Genomic DNA, 21,792 nt, shown 5'->3' on the forward strand with positions numbered 1-21,792 from the left:
ACCTTCAAGAACGAACTATATCACTTACAACACAAGTAACACGTATTTATGTTTATAGATTAGCAAAACTTTAAGTCCTTTAAATCTTGTAGATAAATAGCGTACCGAGTATGCTATCTTAATTCTATTGAAACATAAAATAATTGTAATTCGGAAACAAAGTCATACTGAACATATGCTTTTAACTTTTTTTCTTATTTTTGTGTCCTGATACTATTGCAATACTTCTAATTTATTATGAAACACACTGTACAATATAATACTGTGAAATATAATATTGTATTTATTCATTGTTAGAAAAGTTATATATAAAAAGAAGTTTTATTTTTTGCAAATATACTTTTAAATATAAACTTAGTTTAAAACTTAAATGATTTACCTTTACAACTGAATATTACTACTTATCAAAAATATTAGTACGATTGCTGATGCAGATAGCAGCATGATAGAATAAAAAAATCACATGTTTATGATCGCAAATATCAATATTTTCTGGATACTATTTCAATGTGCACTTGCTTTTTTATTTCATAAAATTTCACGAAATGACTAATACTACTTCTAGAAAGGACTTAATTTTTTATGTAAACGTGTGCTAATCAATTCTGCCGCAAACTTGTAAGTTTATCTTTTAAATAACTTTTTATTCACAAAAGTAATATTTTTATCTTAGTTTGTTGATTATTCATTGAATTTTAGACTAATGTAGAGTGCATTATTAACATAAGCTCATTTGAGATACATTACTGAAATGCAATAATCACACATACACACGAAACACCCACACCCACACATACACACGCACATACATATATATACAGGGTGTCTGATAATAATCACCTCATCCGAAATGTGTAGATAGAGTGGATTAAACCAAACAGGAAAGTCCTTTACCATTTTTTTGTATAACGCTTAATAAAAGAACTATTATTAAGTAAAGTCTGGTCAATTATTGTTTATCTTTAGTTGGGCGCACATCGGTGAGTTGTGTGTGTCAGCTGAACGTTCACACACACACACACCACCAGGCGCGCGATTCACCGATGTGTGCCCGACTAAAGATAAACAATAATTGGCCAGACTTTACTTAATAATAGTTCTTTTATTAAGCGTTATACAAAAAAATGGTAAAGGACTTTCCTGTTTGGTTTAATCCACTCTATCTACACATTTCGGATGAGGTGATTATTATCAGACACCCTGTATATATATATGTGTGTGCGTATGTATGTATGGGTGTGGGTGTGTGTTTCGTGTGTATGTGTGATTATTGCATTTCAGTAATGTATCTCAAATGAGCTTATGTTAATAATGCACTCTACATTAGCTTAAAATTCAATGAATAATCAACAAACTAAGATAAAAATATTACTTTTGTGAATAAAAAGTTATTTAAAAGATAAACTTACAAGTTTGCGGCACAATTGATTAGCACACGTTATAAAAAATTAAGTCCTTTCTAGAAGTAACATTAGTCATTTCCTAAAATTTCATAAAATAAAAAAGCAAGTGCACATTGAAATAGTATCCAGAAAATATTGATATTTACGGTCATATACATGCGATTTTTCTATTCTATCATGCCGCTATCTGCATCAGCAGTGGTACTAATATTTTTGATATGTAGTAATGTTCAGTTTTGTAAAGGTAAATCATTTAAGTTTTAAACTAAGTTTATATTTAAAACAATATTTGCAAAAAATGAAACTTTTTTTTGATAACTTTTCTAATAAAGTACAAATACAATATTATATTTCACATTGTACAGGGTGTTTCCTAATAAATTAGAAGTATTGCAATAGTGTATTCAGGACACAAAAATAAGAAAAAAAGAAGTTAAAACATATGTTCAGTATGACTTTTTTTCCGAGTTGCAATTTATTTTATTTTCCAATAGAACTAAGAAGATAGCATACTTGGTCCGCTATTCATCTACAAGATTTAAAATACTTAAAATTTTGTTAATCTATAAACATAAATATGTGTTACTTGTGTTGTAAGTGATATAGTTCGTTCTTGAAGGTAAGATATTTGTATCGTAAGTTAGTATTATTAATGTAGTAATATATTTAAGTGAAAATTATGACTTGGTCAAACAATGAAATGTCAGACGTGCATCTCATATATAGTTGGCCTGGTATTCAAATTGGAGATGATCATTTTGAGCACTTCCTGCAATCTTAATTATTAATTATCTTAATTCTGTTAAAAAATAAAACAGGTTATAACTTGAAAACAAGATCATATCGGACATATGTTTATGAACTCTTTTTTTATTTTTGTGTTCTGAATTTACCATTGCAATACTTACCATTTATTAGGAAATACCCTGTATATGTAAACTATTGTTTGATATTTATAAAGTTTTTCAATTAAGTTTGTAAATTATTAAAACATTATATTTCTTTAAACTAAAATTATATCATTTTTTTACATAAATTGATTTTTTTTTTGTATTATTCTGCGTATTTATAAAAGTAGTAAAGAAAAATATTATAAAAGAATATTTACTTTACAATCAAATTATTTTAACAATTTTATAGAATAAGCAGTAAAATCTATTAATAATCTGATTTTTGCTAAGACATTTAAATTTATTTTTTCATAAAGACATAAGTCATTATACATAAATCGATTCATATCAATATGTGATGGTATTAGAGATTAAAATTGAAAAGTTTATTTGGATACAATGCGATTGAACACAATCAGTCCATCACACATCGACCAATGCTTAGGGCAACCAGCACAATTGGTCAATGGAAGGCTTTCATTAACTAATAAGCAGTCTCCAGTTGATATACACCCATATCGAAACAGTCATTTCAAAAATATGAAAAATTTAATTTCTTAAACAAATTAACTAAATATAATTTTATTATATTTGTGAAATGATGTAATATTGGGTTAAAAAATATATTATTATATTAAATAGCATACCTTTTCTGGAATCAGTCAACTATTTCAACACATCAGACTTTCATGCAATTTTCAACCCCAGAAGAATGTGCACGTGAATGCAAAGATAACGAGCCATCAAAATATTGTTATTATCACTTTGTCCTTGAATATTATACATCAAATAATCGGTATGTATATGTATATGTATATATATATATATATATATATATATATATATATATATATAGTGTTGTATGTATCTATGCATTTCTGTATGTATTTTATGTATATAATTTAATTTTATATAAATTAATTTTATATAAATATTAAATAAATATTTCACAAAAATTCTGATCATATTTAATCAATCTTTAAAATAATACAAATTAAACACAATTTATAGTTTGACTTTCTATTTAATTCACTTATAAGAGCATTTTTTATTTATTATATTTTCCATTTATCATGTATACCATAAAAATACATGTGCATAAAATATAATGTTCCAAGTAATTTAAAAATATATAAAATTATTAATTTTTTGTAATAGATAAACTATATTTATATTTTCTACATACTTAAATAATATAATACAAATATTTATTTTATTAATACAGTACAAACATTGAAAACATACATACATTGAAAACAGACATTGCTGTTTTCTATCAGTCAATGATTAGGGAAAATCAATGAAAAAAAAAAATAATTTCAGGCCTTGCTTATGAATGTAGAAAACAATATAAAAATAAATTTATTTAATGCTATAAGTACATACATTTCTTAGTTTTAAGATAATACTTATAATAACTAAAAATTTACTTAAACAGAAAAATATAAGAAAGGCGCCAAGTAGATGTGCCAGTTGTTAAAATTGTATATTACTGTAAAAACCTTGCAAAAGTATATGGTGTACAAAATACTTTTATAAAACAGTGTTATTTTAGTTTTAAAAAAATTGTTATACTAACAAAAAAACAAATTGTCCAAAATAATTGTTTTTATTTTTTACAAAAATAACGATATGAGATCAAAAAATTGCACCAACTATAATAATAAGAATTTATGCCAATTTTTTTTAATAGAAACATTTTAATACAAAATAGTTGTTTTAATTGTAACAGAAATATCAATACTACGATTGATAAATTTATCCAAAAATTAATACAAAATAAAAACAAAAATTTTAATTAAAAAACTTGGCGCTGCTAATTTTATTTGTATATTATTCAACTTAGCATCGCGATGTCTTTAATTAAAATTTGTATTTTTTTATTTTGTGTAAGTTAAAAAAATATAGGTTAGAACAAAATAACACACTTTTGAAAAAGTTAATATGTTACCAAATGATACGCACACACGAAAAAGACAATCTGCTTGGACATGCATCACGCACGTGCGATCACGCACATAGTGAAACAAAACACTTTATCTACCGCTTCGCTCGATGAAAAATAATATGGCGACACTTGTGACCGACATACATATACATTGGACATACAGGAATATATACATCTACATGTATATATTCCTTACATTTCGGTCATTTTGACAACAGGGCATCCTTGATCTTTATTAGTGGAGTTAACGGAGTTCTGATTTTATCTAAGATTTCAATAATATGTATGTACACTTCTCAAATAACTCGCCCTCTTTTCCTTGATATTTTCTTTGATTATTTTGAAAATCTGGAATATCCGAAATTAAATATTGATTGTTTCGTAACGATTTTAAAATAGTATATGATTCTTTGGTAGAATCAATTTGATGGAATTCATTTCTTTGACTTATTAGGAGCCATATCAAAATTAAGATCACATAATATCTTTTTTTGGTAAATATTTACATAAGGTCACTATCTTCAAAAGTAATAACCTTGATTACATATATTGTCAAGGTGATGACCCTGAATAACATTTAAAAGGTTTTAGCCATCGCTCGTTTGTTTACGCCGTCTGTCGCTTGTTTACTTAAATGCTATCAACAAAAAAATTTCCACGAATTATATGCAATTTTCAGACAATATGTATATTTTGAATATGTATATAATATTAATCTCTACTAGATTCATTCATTTATGTGTGCTAAATCGAATGCGTAGGCGTGGGAAGATAGAGCTTCTCTCTCTACACCCTCCCCTACAAAAAATTATATGTAGAATTTATATATACTCTGTTCAACAAGAGAACGTTGTTTACAACTTTTCACGCAAAGCAAGCTTAAACTCAAACCTATGTGTATAATTTTCTTGATAATGGAGACTCACTGTAGAGGAGGGGGAGAGGGGGAAGGGCGAAACACACTTTTCACGCAAACACTTTTTAATGTGAAATGAAGTTCCAGACGGGTTTACAAGTTTTCACGCGAAGCGAGGTTCAACCCAGACCAATGTGTCTAATTTTAATGGTAGTGGAGTCCCTTCGAAGGGGGATGCGGAACACACTGTTTCTACGCATACACTTTTTAATGCGAAGCAAGATTTCATATGGTTTTGCAACTTTCTGCGCAAAGTGAGGTTCATCCTACATTGGCTTGTGCTTCGTAAACCTTGTTTCGCGTCCAAAGCATAGATCGATATGAAATGGACGTCACTTTGCGCAGAAAGTTGCAAACGTATGTGAAATCTTGCTTCGCATTAAAAAGTGTATGCGTGGACCCCCCCTCTCCCCCACCTTACGGGGGGCTCCACTACTATTAAAAATAGACACATTGGTTTGGATGGGTGACCTCCATTTGGACACGTATTATTGGACACATTTTATTGGATACTGCTCGATTGGATACTGTACGATTGGACACGCACATTGCACAATTGGACATGGCATGATTGGACATATGGGTTTACAACTTTGTTCAATCGTGCTGTGTCCAATCATGCGGTGTCCAATAGAATATACATGTTGTCTGAAAACTGCATATAATTCGTGGAAATTCTTTTATTAATAACTTTTCAATAAACAACGAGCGACGGCTAAAACTTTTAAATGTTGTTTAAGGTCATGATCTTGAATATATTGTCAACATATCTCAAGGTCATTGATTTTTGAAGATGGTGACCTTATGTGAATATTTACCCTTTTTTGTATTTAATTGGAACTTTATCTATTTTCTATCAAAATGACTTTTATTATATATTCTTGAAAAACTACCATTTTTTTCAGAAGCTTTTCCCAGATTTCGCTTCTTATCATTTATTCTCGCATTTAAATATTCAAAGAGTAATTTACTAAGTTTTGTACTTTTATCTATAGTATAATTCAGAGTATATTCAGCTTGGTGTAATAATTTATATCATTGTTTTGCCTCGTGTTTATATAATTAATTTACCTAACATAGGAATTAGCACACTCTTTTCTTGTTCATTTTGAGGAAAACTTGTAGCTATACATGCTTGATATTTCTTGCAATGTGAAACACGGTCCTCTATCCGATACAATTACATGAGGTTTATTATAATTGACAAAATAATTCTGTATAGCTTTTATGATCTCTTTAATCAATAGTTTTTTTAACTTAAACATATATCTTACATATTTTATATATCTTACAAATCTTACATATGAGAAATACTTATATATTATATATTTCTTAATAAAACAGTTTTTATTATCTAAATGATTAATGTACAAAAAATTGAGTGAAATAATTCCCTTTGGTATTGGATGTAAAGTACTATTTTCCTGTCGCTGGAGAATATGCTACATATTTTAAGTTAAAATATGTTTTTTACTTTACATTTTATAGGAAATAATTTCCAAAAATTATTTCTGTAGTTTTATCAATTCCAATGTGACTCATCTTTCTCTAGTCATAATAAAATAGTCTTCTCCTTATTCTGAAGGATGTAGAAAAGTAAATTATCATTTCTTTTACGATACACTAATCTATTTCGCATTTCAAATAATGGATTTTCTATTTTCCGCTTGAAATAGCTGCTTGTATAATTTTAATTTTCTCATCCTGAGATTAACAAATTGAGGGATTATTGTCAATAGAATCATCTTCGCCGATATAAATATTGGCAGAATGACTCAATGCATCAACATGTTTTGTCTGATCAACTATTCCATGGTCTATAATGTAATCAAAATTTTGTCTAAAACCCACTGTGAAATTTGGGGAATATCTTTCCTTCTCGGAGTTACTTTAAAAACATTGCAATATTTTAAACGATATACTTATTGTTAGTAGATATATTCGAAATGATTATAACCTGTATGTATTATGTCTAGCATTTTTAACTAGAAGCTACGATATTTTCTTTCTGCTGATGTAGTACATTTCAAACAATAAAATATAACGTGTAACTTGAGATATGACTTACATTGAGCAAAAACGCTAAAACCAAACAAACTTACGTCACAGTATAATTCAATAGGATCATAACTAATAAATGTGGATCTTAATTGATTAAATTAAACGTGGGGTGTGTAAAGGTAAACATTTACCATACAATCCCACGGAAATCTATACATTGCATATATTTTGTGGTATCGGAAATTTCAATACAGCTTCAATTTCGCTATTTGTTGGATTTACACTTTATTTTGATGTAATAGTATATCAGAAATATTCAATCACAATAAAAAAACGTCACAAAGGTAAAAAAAAGTACGCCAAGTACATAAAAAATATTTCTTGTACACAACAGAAAGTTGAAAAGATACTTATCTCTGAAAAATAACTAATAAAAAAATTTTTCTCTAAAAAATAAAAAACTAAATGAAATCAATAATTAACTAGCCAAGTATTTACAAGTAATTCAGTTTGTAAAAATTTATAATTTGAAATAGATATCATAAAATCAATTTTTATAGAAGTGTTTTAGACAGATTTTCTCCTTAAAATTAAAACACATTTAATTTTTATTAACAGAATGATTTTCGAAATAAGTTCAATTTTGAATAGTATATCACAAATTACATTACTTTAGAGTTTATTAAAGATGTTATATACTATAATATCAAATCATATTGTTAATGTTAAGTGCAATTAGAATTCTTTTGATTTACAAAGCATATCTTACAGGATATATAATTTGAAAGAAAATTTTTCGTAAACTCTAAGTCGGGGCGCGCGTATAAAACAAACTTACAAAGCAAAATATAAAAAACATAGTGATGACGTATGACTTTGTTTATATATTTTGCGGTATGTCAATGCTGCATAGTGGGGTATACATGAACATTCTCTCCCCCTCTCTCTCACTCTCTCTCCCTCCCTCCTTCCCTCCATTCCTCCCTCCATCGCACCCTTCCTTCCTCGCTCCCTATCCCGCTTTCTCTTTCTCTCTCCTGCTCTCTCTCTCTCTCTCTCTCTCTCTCTCTCTCTCTCTCTCTCTCCCTCTCTCTCTCTCTCTCTCTCTCTTCCGCTCTCTCTCTCTCTCTCTCTCTCTCTCTCTCTCTCTCTCTCTCTCTCTCTCTCTCTCTCTCTCTCTCTCTCTCTCTCCCGCTCTCTCTCTCTCTCTCCTGCTCTCTCTCTCTCTCATTTATCTTATATAAAAAAGTGTACACAAAAGAATAATCAAACGTAAATAGTGTACCCCTTAATGGACAAAATCGCTTTGCGTGAGTGCGTGCGAGCATACGTATATGAGTCTGAAACTTATCCGGGAAAAAAGTCTCACGTTTGCTATATACGAGTATCATTTCTCAGGATTGACAACATCAATCTTATTTAAACTGGTCGCAATCGAAAGCTTGCATTCACATTATATCATAAAAGTGCAGTTCGATTTTTTATTACGACTCTAGTAGTTCCTGAGATATTTTAATCGAAAATATTATAGACATAAAACTCCGGATAAGTTACTTGGTAGCGCCGCGGTCCTTGTACATAAGCAAAACTCTTGACAAGCCAGACAGATTTTTTTTATAATTAGCGTTTTTTTTATGAACTTGGCGTCGTGACGCTACCGCGTCGCTTGATTTTTGTAAATCGAAACTTATACTTGTCTCTTCGTAAATTTAACTTACTTTCTAACATTAACTTAAACACTTTCAATACGTTCGAATAATGCTCCAATAATTCTATGGTAATTAAAAAAATTAATGTACATATATTAATGCATCATCTGTTCGAATTAAATAATCTAATATTTCGTTAACAAAATTCTGAAATCTGATTAGTTTTAATTTTAATCTAAAAGACATGTTCATAAACTTAAATTGATTAAATAATGTAATAAATGCAAAGTATTATATAGATTTATATAGATTTTTCGGATATAATATCTAAGTTCGGATATAATAAAATCAAGAATATTTCATGAAGAACATTGATCTTCAATTACAGAAATTAAGTAATTATCTTGCACAATATATTTATTTAAAGTTTTATTATTTATGCATAACCATGTATAGAATATTCACAATTTTCCTTCGGTAAATTACAGACAAAACATACTCAAAATTGCTACATTTGAAAATTTCCTTTGCTTGCAGATCATCTAATGTTTTAATATTTAACTGCTCTTTTTCCGTATATGATTGTCTTTTAACAATAAGTGAAAAACAAAAAGTTTGTACATTATGTAATTATAATTTCAATTCCACATTAATCTTTAGCTTTATCGGGCGCTCTGGTTGCAAATATTCATTTTTGAAAATATTATTTATCTCTTTACATTTATTATAACAAATCTTTAGATTAATAAAAGGACTCGCTCCTACTATTGTTTTCGCAGATATTAATATTTAATATTTCAATTTTATTTGTCGCTTTCTCTTTCCATTATAGTAATCAAATTAAAGTTTGTATTGTATTGTATTGCGAGTGGAGGGCGGTCCTCAGGGTATCAAGCTCTGGCTACGGCACGCACCGAATCCATTGTGTCTCTTCGATAAGCGGCCCTTCAGTTTATGCTTATTTTCCTCCAAAGGAGGAGGAGAGCCTTAAGAGGAGTCTTAAGAGGAGGAAAGCTTTAAGAGGTCTTACCGAGAGGTCTCCTATCTGCTGAGACCTTCGAAGCAAATCTCAACAGTTCCAGTCTAACCCTGGCATAAACCGGGCAGTCACATAGCACATGGAAGCTAATTTCCTCCGGTATGTCACATTTCCTGCAATTGGGCCATGCTGATGTCCAATTTATGCAAGTAGTAGTTGAGAGTACTGTGTCCTGTGAGAATACGAATCACCGGCCTCTCGTTTGTTTAACGCTTTGATATAGGCGAAGCCCTTTTTCGGAGAATCTCCAAGGAGAGCATTCTGCATTCGACCACGCCTCTCCAGAAGGCCAAATTTCTAGCAATCAGCAATCTCCCCCTCCTGCCTAGGCTGCAAGGGATACCGACCGCTGGCTCCGGTCCTATCAAGGTAGTTTCTGCACCAGCTCTAGCAAGCTGGTCAGTCACCTCATTACCCTTGATGCCAGAATGTCCAGGCATCCAGACCACACGAAACATCAGATCCACACGGAACAACAACCCCTAATGATGTCCAGTAGATATACATCATGGAAATTCAAAATCTCTATTAGACGTCTATGTAATCTCTTATAGACATCTACTAGACTATTAGATATCTACTAGACATCCGCATTTATTCCTTTCATTCGACATCCATTAGACGTATTTTTGATGTCACATGGACGTCACATGATATAATCATAGATATTTTATGAACCACTGATGAATAAATCCATCACAACAGATCTGTATCCCTATAAGATGTTACTTTATAATTACTTTAAATTGTAAGATGGTAATATTCCACGGAGAAAACTGCCATTAATCTCTCAGCAATATGAAAATGTTCATCGTCCAAACTTATTCCATTACCATTCTAGAAACTTTGCGCGTAACGTTGTATTAATATGCCACAAATCTCCTAATATTATTTTTATCAAGGAATCCTTACCAAAAATATTGGCAAAAATCGATAAACAGCTATTGATTTTCAATAGCTTTCAATAATTTTTTCACTAATAATTGAATAGTTCAAAGAATAGTGAATTGAATAGTTTTTCTTTTCTTTAATATATGTATATGGCATCTCACAAAAATACATAAAATCGAAGAAAACTAGTTCTTTATTAATGTATTTTTGGAAAAAAATATATATATATATAATTAATATAATTAATATAATTAATATAATTATATATATAATTTTACATCTTAAATAGAAAATAAAGGATAATTTTAACTTTACCGGACGTTTATTTGCCCGATTTCTAAAAAACAATCAGTTCTATATCTGAATTTCCTATATTAGGAATCAGAAATTAGACTGATAGAAATAGTTACATTTTTAATCTTCTGCCAATTGTTCTTTGTAAGCTTTATATAATTTTCATTGAATATCAAATGGGAGATAGATGCATTGTACATCGCATAGCGATAAACGAACTAGCGGTAGATAATTTTTTTTTGTAAAGTATTTGAAATGTTACGCGCAATAACATTTCTCATTAAATAAATAATAATTTTAAATATATGAAAACATGCACATCAATTGAATTATTAATATTAAACGATTTTTCATAATTTTGTAATATTTTCAGCATACACGAAAAGTGAAATAATTGCGCGTAAGATTGCTGAAATATTAAAATAAGGTTCCATTAATCTTCCAACAATATTATAAAGATTTTAGTGTAAAGTAAATGATAAATATCAGTAATATGATCATTAAAATGTGTAAGTTTTTAATCTCCCTATAATCTTATTGCAATAGTCAATGCTGTGAGGGAGACATTCCTTAGATATAAATGTTCGAAAAAGTTTAAATCATGGTCTACTTAAAATAAAAATATATATATATACATATATATATATATATATATATATCTTATATTATCAAAAATACGCTAATAAAAAGTTTATTTTATTTGATTTTATGGATATTTTGTTATGGAGATTCCATATACATAAAAAAAAGTTTGAACTATTTTATTATTGATAAAAGAACGATTGAAGTGTAGTGTTTAATCAATTTTTGTCAATGTATTATTTTCTTGTAAGAGTTTCTTAATAAAAATAATATTAGAAGGTTTGTGACATGTTATATGAATAGTAATACAACATTACGTGCAAGATTTCTGGTATATTAATGAAATGAGTTTGGACGTACATTTTCATGACGTTGGGAGATTAATGGTAGATTTGTTAATCTTTAATGAATGTTATCATTTTATGTATAATTTAAAGTGATTGCATCAATCTTATAACAAGTTATATAGATTTACTATGGATGTTTTTTCTACAAAAATTAGAAACTAAACTATCATTTATAAATTGTTAAATTTCAATTATTTTCTTATTTTTGTGTGCGTATTAATTATATCAAATACACAAGAAATCTATTTCATAAAATCAAAAATATCTTAGTTGTTTTTAATATAATTATAATATTATAAGTGTTTAGTTATGTAATAATTGACTATAGAGACCTAGTAATATCCCTTGGATAATCCCTTAGATAGTAACCTTATTATTACGATGTTGACTTAGAGGAGTCACTAAAAAAAGTAGGCTGATATAATAGTGAGAAAAATACTGAACATGTGTTATACTTATATATTTGTTATTTTATAAATAAACAGTTAATATAATATATAATGTCTAAATGTTATCACAAACATGGCGCAGTCGGGAAAGTGCAATTAACTCAAATAACCTATAGTAAATATTTTAACATCAAAAATAAATTTGCTGCCATGTGCGAGGGAGAACAAAGAGAACAAAAATGGAATTAACCGGAATCATTTTCAACCCACCTGAAAGTTTAAGCCTAGAAGGAAATATCAGTGAAAATTGGCGAAGATTCAAACAAACTTTTGAAATTTTTATAAAAGCTTCGGGAAATTCAACTGCAGAATAAGAGGTGAAAGTAGCAATCTTTCTAAATTTAATTGGAGAGGAAGCAGTCGAGCTTTTCAACACATTTACCCTAACAGAACAACAGAAGTAAGCGCAAATGTAATTGATGCATTTGAAGCGTATTGTATGCCAAAGAAAAATGTGGTGTATGAAAGGTATCTATTTTATAACAGAAATCAAAAGGAAGGAGAACAATTTAAGCACTTTTTAATAGACAAAATAAGTGTACTGTGAATTGAAATAAGTGAAATGTGAATTTGGAGTTCTTTATGATCAAATTATAAGAGACAGAATAGTGATGGGTACAAATGATGCAGGAATCCAAGGAAAACTTGTTCGCGTAGCTGACTTAGATATACAAAAAGCTATAGATTATTGTCGAGCATCGGAAATTTCAAAGTTGCAAGACAAGACTTTCAACGAAAAAACAGTTGACAGTCTGCAAAATAAAGTAGGATCTCATAATAAAGAAGAAAGAATAAATCCACGAATCAATTGAGTTTAAATGTCAACGATGTTTGAGATGGCATGGTTCTCGATAGTATCCAGGATTTGGGAAGGAGTGCAATAAATGTAAAAAGAAGAACTTTGCATGCAGCATGCCGAGTTCAAGAGGTCGGAAATATAAAAATCTGAGAACATTTATTTGGAAAGCAGCAATTTGTTTGTTGAGATGGTATGCACAGCGAAAATCAATAGTATTAAAACGTGAACTGAAACCGTTGTAGAAAACATTAAAGTTTGTTTCAAACTAGATTCAGGCGTGCAAGTCAATATTTTGTCAAATCACTTTTTCAAGAAGGTAAACAAACAATACAAAGTAAAACCAACAAATATTATATTAGAAACTTTTGGGGGATTTAAAATTAAATCTCGTGGCATAGTGCAACTAAAATGTAAAAAGCAAAGAGATATAAGATGAATTTATAATAGTTGATAAAAAAGTAACTCCAATTCTGGGATTAACAGCTTGTGTTAAATTGAATCTAATCAATAGAGTTGATCTAGTCAAAGAAGTCACGAGAAAAGATGAATTTATCAAAAAAATGAAGATATTTTTGAAGGAATTAGGCAGGTTCGAAGAAAAATGTAATATAGAAGTAGACTCAAATTATAAACCAGTTGTTACTCTACCCAAAAGAATGCCATTCAAAATTAAAGAGAAATTAAAAAATAAACTTTTAGAGTTACAAGAAAAAAGGATAATCTCTGAAGTTAATCCTAAAGGGTGGATTAATAATCTAGTCATTATTTAAAAACCAGACAAATCGTTAAAACTTTGCCGAAGGAGCTAAATAAAACCATAAAATAAAACTCTTATTTCAACCGTTTAAGAAATAAGTGAAAAACTTTGTAACAAGAACATTTTCACTGTTTTAGATTTAAAAGACGGATTTTGGCACGTTGAACTGAATGAAAAATCAAGTGAACTGTGTACATTTAGCATTATCTTCGGCAGCTGGAAGTTTAACAGATTACCTTTTGGAGTAAACATGACACCAGAATATTTTCAGAAAGTTACAACAATAAAAACTTTGGAGATATTGATGGTGTCATTGTATATTTTGATGACATTTGCATTGCAGCAGAAACAGACAAAGAACATGATAAAATATTAGAACAGGTACTTAGTAGGGCTCGAAAATTAGGAATAAAATTCAATCAAAATAAAATTCAGTATAAAGTTTCAGAAGTCAAATATCTGAGCCATATTTTCTCGAAAGAGAGCATGAAAATTGATGCGGAAAAAGTTAGAGCAATCGATGTCATCAAACACCCTAACATGTTTATACTTATATACTTGTGATTTTATAAATAAACAGTTAACATAATATATAAAGTCTAAATGTTATCACAAATACCTCAAGTTATATTTTATTTATCTATTTATCTATTTTTGTGCGTAAAAAAACAACTAAAAAACATATTTTTGATTTTATAAAATATAAACCAATTACATTCAGAAATCTTTATTTTTAATCTATACAGGGTGTCCGATAATTCGCGGATTACTCTTTAAGGGAAGGTAGAGGGTGTTATTCTGAATAGAAAAGTCCTGTACCATTTTATGATTTTCTCAATATTTAAGAAAATATTAATTTTAAAAGATCAGCCAACGAAGTGTCGCGAAAAGCTCGCGGCGCGAAGATGCCTCCCACTGTCAATTGATACTCGGTCCGCGGCGAAGCAATGGGAGGAGCAGTTTGCGAGCATGCTTCGCTATGGCAACCGAAAAAAATACACACATAATGCGCGCTCCGTTTTATGTATGTGATTTTTTCATTATGTGTGTAATTCTTTCGGTTGCCATAGCGAAGCACGCTCGCAAACCGCTCCTCCCATTGCTTCGTCGCGGACCAAGTATCATTTGACAGTGGGAGGCATCTTCGCGCCGCGAGCTTTTCGCGGCACTTCGTTGGCTGATCTTTTAAAATTAATATTTTCTTAAATATTGAGAAAATCACAAAATGATACAGGACTTTTCTATTCAGAATAACACCTACCTTCTCTTAAAAGGTAATCCGCGAATTATCGGACACCCTGTATATAAATTAAGAATTTTTTTATTTAATAATAAATTGATGAATTATATAATATGGATTTTGTAAAAAATTTTAATATCAAAAAAATCTTTTATAAAAATTTTGCTGATTATTAAAATTTACTAACTATTAAAGTTTAGTAAAAATTTATATAATTTGTATTGTCTATAAATTTATATGCATATATATATATATATATATATATATATATATATATATAATATTATTAAGTTTTAAATAGTCTCTCAAAAACCTTAGAGAATTTTAAATAACGCATAAATAAAAATTAAATTTTGTCTTAGAAATATATGTATATATATAAATCTATCATACATCCGTAACAAATGTCTAATGAACATCTATGATAGATTTGTAGATTGCATCTATCGTGGAGATAGTATGGATTTCTAGAGATAGTATGGATTTCTTAAAAATCTATACAATATCCACTGGAAATAGATGTCGTATGGGTCCATGGAGGTTATATGGTTGTCCATTGGTCATGTTCCGTGTGGAGAGCAACGTCGTTGGCTCTCGTAAATTCTTTCAGTATGCATTTGCAGTTTCAAACCAATTTGGAGGTAATAATCGGAGCACCAAGGGAGCCGGCTGTCTAAGCAAATGCTGATGCATCTGCCCGTCTGCGTCTCTCTTCATTAGTGAAAAGTCCTTGTGAACAGCAAAAGATCGGCACTACCTCCGCCTGGAAGATCGTGGTAAATTTACCGAGTGGGATGGATTTATTAGTCTTTCTCCCTCGATAATAAACGCCCGCTCCTGAACGCCCGAGCCGATTCTGCATCCATCCATAAATAAAATGAGTTCATTTCTCAGCATCGGACCCCGTGGCCTAAGCCAATCTTCCCGCCCCGAAAAGCACACTTTGAAAGGCGCCTCCAAAGCAAATGACTGGCATTTTGTCCTGCCCCAAGTTAAAAATAGGATGAGAAAGAACCCCGTTGAAAAGCTTAGTGTGCCTGGTGCCGGCCCTCCATTTCCCTCGCATCTCAGGCGGTAAGCCGCCGATGCAGCCGTGGCAACGACCGTATGGCAAAGCGGCTCGATACAAGCAGCATTCCCATCGCCGCAATTGAAGTGATCCTCACAGCTTTAAGAAGCCCGCTCTTAGGATAAGAGTTCTCAGGCTCCAGCAATATTTTTGCCTTTACACTAACTGTACCCTTTTTTCTTTTTTTTAATGACGGAGGGGAAATGCATTTACGCATATCCCGCCTCGTTGAGTTTGAGGCGGAGTTATGTGGGATTTGCTCCCGGTACTATAACGACCGGGGGAATACCCACTAAAATTCCTTCGGGTGTCCGACCTTGCCCTTGGGATGGGAGCAGCATGGGCATTTCCAGCGGCATAATCTTCCACGCTCCCACCGGGCCTATGCTACTTTGCGGCAGCGACCCGTGTAATTGGGCTGCCGCCGCATTGCCGGGAAACTAGCTATGTTTCCCAGCTAGGTCGCACCAAATTGGGGGCCGCGGGAGGGACACCACCTATCCCACAGCCTGTCTTCCTTTTCCGTTTAGTGGGAAATGCGAAGGGTGCGAGATTCGTGGCGAGGACCCATTCTCGCCCCGGCGTCTCAGTCCCGAGGATCGCGCGCGACTCGCCATGCGACTCCGCGCGCTCCACAAAGCTCATTCTACTCCCCCAAAGAATGGGGGAGCTCCTACTACGGCCGAGGCCGCCCCACCGCCTTACTAACTGACTTCCTGCATGGGGGAGAGTGTGGAACCCTCCCTACTATCATCCCACCCCATCGTTTGGGAAGGAAGCGAGGGCGACACCGACGGTGAGGTCCGAGGTCGCCGCCTCCGCTGGCCGGGGGTGAGATCGGCCTTCCGCTGTCTCTCTCTCTCTCTCTTGGCGGCCTACTTTTGGGACATGACCGTTTCACAGAAGGAGGCCACCGCCTTCCATTTGACCTCTCCCTCCAGCATGGTAGCGACTACTGCCGGAAGGGAGAGGTCAAAACCCACTATTGTGGTGAGGACACGGCGCTCGCGATCCCACGCTGGACAACTGTCCAGCGTGTGCTGCGCCGTGTCTCTCTCTTCCTCACAGTGGTGGCAGGAGGTGGTACTCTCCTTTCCAATTTTGTGCAGGTACTCACCAAAGCAGCTATGCCTGGTGAGCACCTGCGTTATCCTATAGGAGACACCCCTACTCCCCTCCAGCCATTATGGCAGTAGGAGAGCAATGGCCTCTACGGTCCTCCGGTCCACCCTGGAGCTGTTCGACGGCGAGGTGGCATTGCCATCTCATCACACTAACTGTACTCTAGGCGACCGTACTACTGCAGCATGAACAGCTTAGATCTAAGAATGGCAGAAAAGATCCAGTAGATCGTCAGCCTAAGGGTCCAGATCTGGCAAAAGGATCTTCTACACAGCCAGAAATAAGGTTATATTCTTATACCGATCCTCCAGGTATTCCTTCCACGTATAGTCAGCTTCCTGTATAGGAAGATTCCAAGATATTTCACTGACTCGGCCAGTGTCAACCTGATGCTTCTCAAGGTGGGTCTCACCACCCAGTACCCAGCTTGCAGATAGATATATAAATTTATTGAATCCCCTTGGGGTTACAAATTCTTACATACTATACTTACAACTATCTTAACTCTAACTTACATCTAACTTAATTCTAACTTAATCTCTAACTATCTTTAATCTACCTACACACACACACAATGCTATTTGCCCTACTTCTATCTTTCTACATCTGTCTCCTCTCTATCCCTCCTCTTCTTGACTCTCATCTTCTATCTGATTCCCAATCCGATCATTTCTCCCTCATCATTCTCTTTCCCATGTCTTAATCTCTCTAATTCCCTTAATCACCCCTCTCCCTCATCCTTTTCCCCCAATACCTCTCCCAACATTTCCTGCCAACCCTTATCCATCCCCAATTTACACATCTTTTCCAAACATGCTCCCATGTTTCCTCCTCCCTTCCACATAATCTACATTTTTTTTACTCTCGTCATCCTGCCAGTATCAGTTCCCTCTCATTCCATTTCCCAACCTGTACCTTGCCATTCTTTGCCATCTACTTTTCCCCCAATCACTCTTTAGGTACTCTGGTATCCCACTGCCCTTGATTTTTCTGTAGCACCTGTTGTATCTTGACCCTTCTATCCTTTCCCAACGTTCCTTCTTATCCATCTCTATGTCCTTTTTCACAAAATAACCGAAATCTAGCACTCCTTCCGACCTTTTCGCCTCTACCTCCACCATAGCCATACCTCTGTCTTCAAAGAACTCACCTCTTTCCTCTTCTCACTTTGATAAATCCTTCTTCTTCTTACTCCTCTCCCTCAACTCTTCCGAACACCTTCTCGCAATTCCACTCCTCCTCCCTTCCTCCAACCTTTTCTCAAACCTCTACGCCCTTCTTCCTGCCCTACCTCTTCTCCCTCTGCAACTCCTCCCTTACCGTAGCCCGGCGTTCCCCATTCCACTCCTAACACCCATCTTAGATACCTTTCCTGTAGTTTCTCCAAATCCTTCCTCTCTCTCCATTCTCAAATTTCCATCCCATACCCCATCACTGTCCACACCAGTTTATCGAAGAATCATAATCTTCTTCCCCAATCGTTCTTAAATTTCCTTTTTCCCATTCCCCAAATCTGACCCATTAAGCAGCACCTTTCCTTAACCTATTTCTTATCTGTGCCTCCTGTCCTCCATTGCTCTGCATTACATAACCCAAATAAGAGAATTCTTTTACCTCCTCTATCATCTTCCCTTTTCACCTCCAACTTACATTACTTTCTCTCCCTCCTCCTTTCCTAAACCTTAATATTTTCGACTTTCCTACATTTAACTCCAACTCCTTCTTTTCCAGATAGCCCTCTAACCTTCCAATCATACTCCTCATCCCATCCTCCTGCTCCGCAATCAAAATCATATCATCCGCGTATGCCAAGGTAAAATCTTCATCTCCCCTAACTTAACCCCTTCCTATCATCCTCTACTCATTACCTCCTCCATATCCGCCGTTACCAAATTGAATATATGAAGGCTCAATGGGCACCCCTGCCTTACTCCTCTTCCAAAATTCTGCTCCCAAATCCTCTCCCCTCCTCACTCTGTTTTTAGTCTCCCTCAAAATATCCTCGCTCCTTCTTCCCTCACCCCCAATATCATCGCTTCCATCAATTTGCTCCTATCTACCGAGTCACACGCTGTTTTTAAGTCTAAAAAACGCCACTAGTTTTCCTTTCTTCCTCCCCAGCTGTCTATTCACCAAATAATTCAGTATGAATATGAATGTTGTCCATTGTCCCTAACCCCTTCCTGAAACCCGTCTAATTCTGTGATACCAAACCCTTCTTCTCCATCTTATCGCTTAATCTACTTGCTAGCACCGAAGCATACACCTTATAGAGCGTCGAAGTCAGCGACACTCTCCTATACTCTTACACCCTTTCCCCCTCCCCCTTCTTTAATATCGGCACAATCACCCCCTCGCTCCACTCATCTATCCATCCTTCTCCCCTCCAAACCTTCCATATCTCCATTCCTCCAGTCTCCCTCCATTTCCACCTCCACCGATTCCATCCAGACCTACCGCTATTATCCTTCTGTCTTCCAATCCTTGCCTTATCTCATCCCTCCATTCCTCTCACTGTCCATCCATCCTCCATCCATCCATCCACTCCATTATCTATCTATCCCCCTCCATTCCTTCCATTCCACTCCTCCATTCTCCTTCTTCCTCACTTTCCCTCTCTTCCTTCTTTCCTCTCCATCTTTCATTCCTTCCTTTCCTTCTCTATCTTCCTATCCCTTTCCTTCTTTCTTCCTTCCTCTATCCTCTTCCATTCTTTTCTTTCTCTACTCTATCCATCTCCTTCTATCCTTCTTTCTTTCTATCCACCTCCTTTACCTCTCTTCCATTTCCATCTACCTTCCATCTTCCTCCATTTCCTTCCATCCTCCATTTTCTCGTCCTCCTTTCTTTCTCTTCTCTTCCTCCTTATCCATGATCTGATTCGATCCAGTATCCTCCACCTACCTGCATCCATCCCATCTTCATCCTGGTCCATTCCCCATTCCGTCCATTCCCCCTCTACATCTCCTGTCGTGCATCCACTGAATATTGTCCACCCCACTTTTTCTATCCATTTCAATAACTTCTTTCCCTCCTTGTTAATTCTTTTATTCTTCGACCTTCTTCCCAATCCTCCTCCTCTTCCTTCCTCTATTCTTATTCCTTCCTCCATTTCCGTTCAAGTCTCCTCCAATCCATATTCATTCTTCTTCCTTTCCTCCACTCATTCATTCCTATCCTCCATCTCTTCTTCCATTCATCCATCTCTCTTTTCCTTCCATTCCTCTCATCCACTTCCTTCCTTCTCTTCCTTCCATTCCTTCCATTATTCCATCTCCTTCTCATTCCATCCTTCCATTCCATTCCATCCTTCCATCCACTTCCTTCCATCCATCCACTTCCTTCCCCATTCCTTCCTTCCTCCATCTTTCCACCATCTTTTCCATTCTCATCCTTCCATTTCCTCCATCCATCTCCACCATTTCTCATCTATTCTTATCTTTCCATATCCATTCCCTTCCTTCCTTCCTCCCTCCATCCTTGCTATCCCTTCCTAACTCCATTCTTCCTTCCTTCCACGTCCAATCCTCCATTCTTTCTTTCTCCTTTCAACTTCCTTCTATTCCATCCTTCCATTTCCTTCCTTCCTTCCACCTACTTCCATCCATTCCATTCCTCATTCCACCACCCTTCTCCTCCTTCCTTCCACTCTTTCTCATCCATGTTCTCCTTCCTTCCTTCCCTTTCTTTCCTTTCACTCTTTCTCTTCCTTCCTCTATTCCTTCATCTTCCTTCCTTCCTTCCCCCCTCTCCATTTCCTTCCTATCTTCTCCTTCCTCCTCTCTTTCTTCCATTTCTTTCTCTTCCTCTTTCTTTCTTCCATTTCTTTCCATTTCCTTTCCTATTTCCTTCCATTCCTCCATTCCATTCCTTTCCTTCATTCCTTCATTCTCATTCCATTTTTCATTCTCTTACTCCTCTTCTCCTCTATCCATCCATTTCATCTTTATTCCTCCATTTTCCTACTCTTCCTCCTCTTCTCCCTTCCATCCATTTCTCTTTCTTTCATCAGTTCCTCACATTTCCGTAGCTATCACTTCTTTCCTTTCCTTCCTTCAAGGCGAACTGCGCCATCTTGTTTTCCCGCGCCCTCTGTGCAGACTCTCGACACCTTGCACTAACCCGCTCTACGCTCTCCGCTGTCTATATTCTATGGCCTAACGATCACTGCCCCACACCTCCCTTTACACCCTTTTATTTGCCCTTACACTTTGCCTCCACTTTCACCTTTCACCTCTCCACACTCTCTCACACTCACGCTTCCACACTATCACGCTCACTCCTCTTCCACTCCTCACTTTATTTCTCAATAGCTTGCAAAACGCAGACGTCAATCCACCTCTAAGCATACTACCCGACACCGGAAACGGAAGTCTCCAGTGCCCAGCTTGTATCT

The 21,792-nt window shown here is 34.2% G+C and overlaps 1 protein-coding gene across 3 annotated transcripts in view; it reads left to right on the forward strand.

Moving 5' to 3' along the window:
* The first annotated feature begins 1,480 nt into the window (after positions 1 to 1,480).
* The window catches only part of LOC126851972 (uncharacterized), a 163,720-nt gene continuing 143,408 nt past the window's right edge, over positions 1,481 to 21,792 (forward strand). For 2 of the 3 annotated variants that reach the window (XM_050596378.1, XM_050596381.1), the window contains exons 1-2: positions 1,481 to 1,647; positions 2,936 to 3,089. In XM_050596378.1, coding sequence (XP_050452335.1) covers positions 1,560 to 1,647; positions 2,936 to 3,089 — 242 coding nt within the window. In that variant the 5' untranslated portion in view covers positions 1,481 to 1,559. Of the gene's footprint in view, positions 1,648 to 1,978; positions 2,023 to 2,935; positions 3,090 to 21,792 lie in introns of those variants that run through there. The other variant, XM_050596380.1, reaches the window with a different exon arrangement.

The sequence above is a fragment of the Cataglyphis hispanica genome, chromosome 9, assembly GCF_021464435.1.
Source record: "Cataglyphis hispanica isolate Lineage 1 chromosome 9, ULB_Chis1_1.0, whole genome shotgun sequence".
Classification (NCBI taxonomy): Eukaryota; Metazoa; Arthropoda; class Insecta; order Hymenoptera; family Formicidae; genus Cataglyphis; species Cataglyphis hispanica.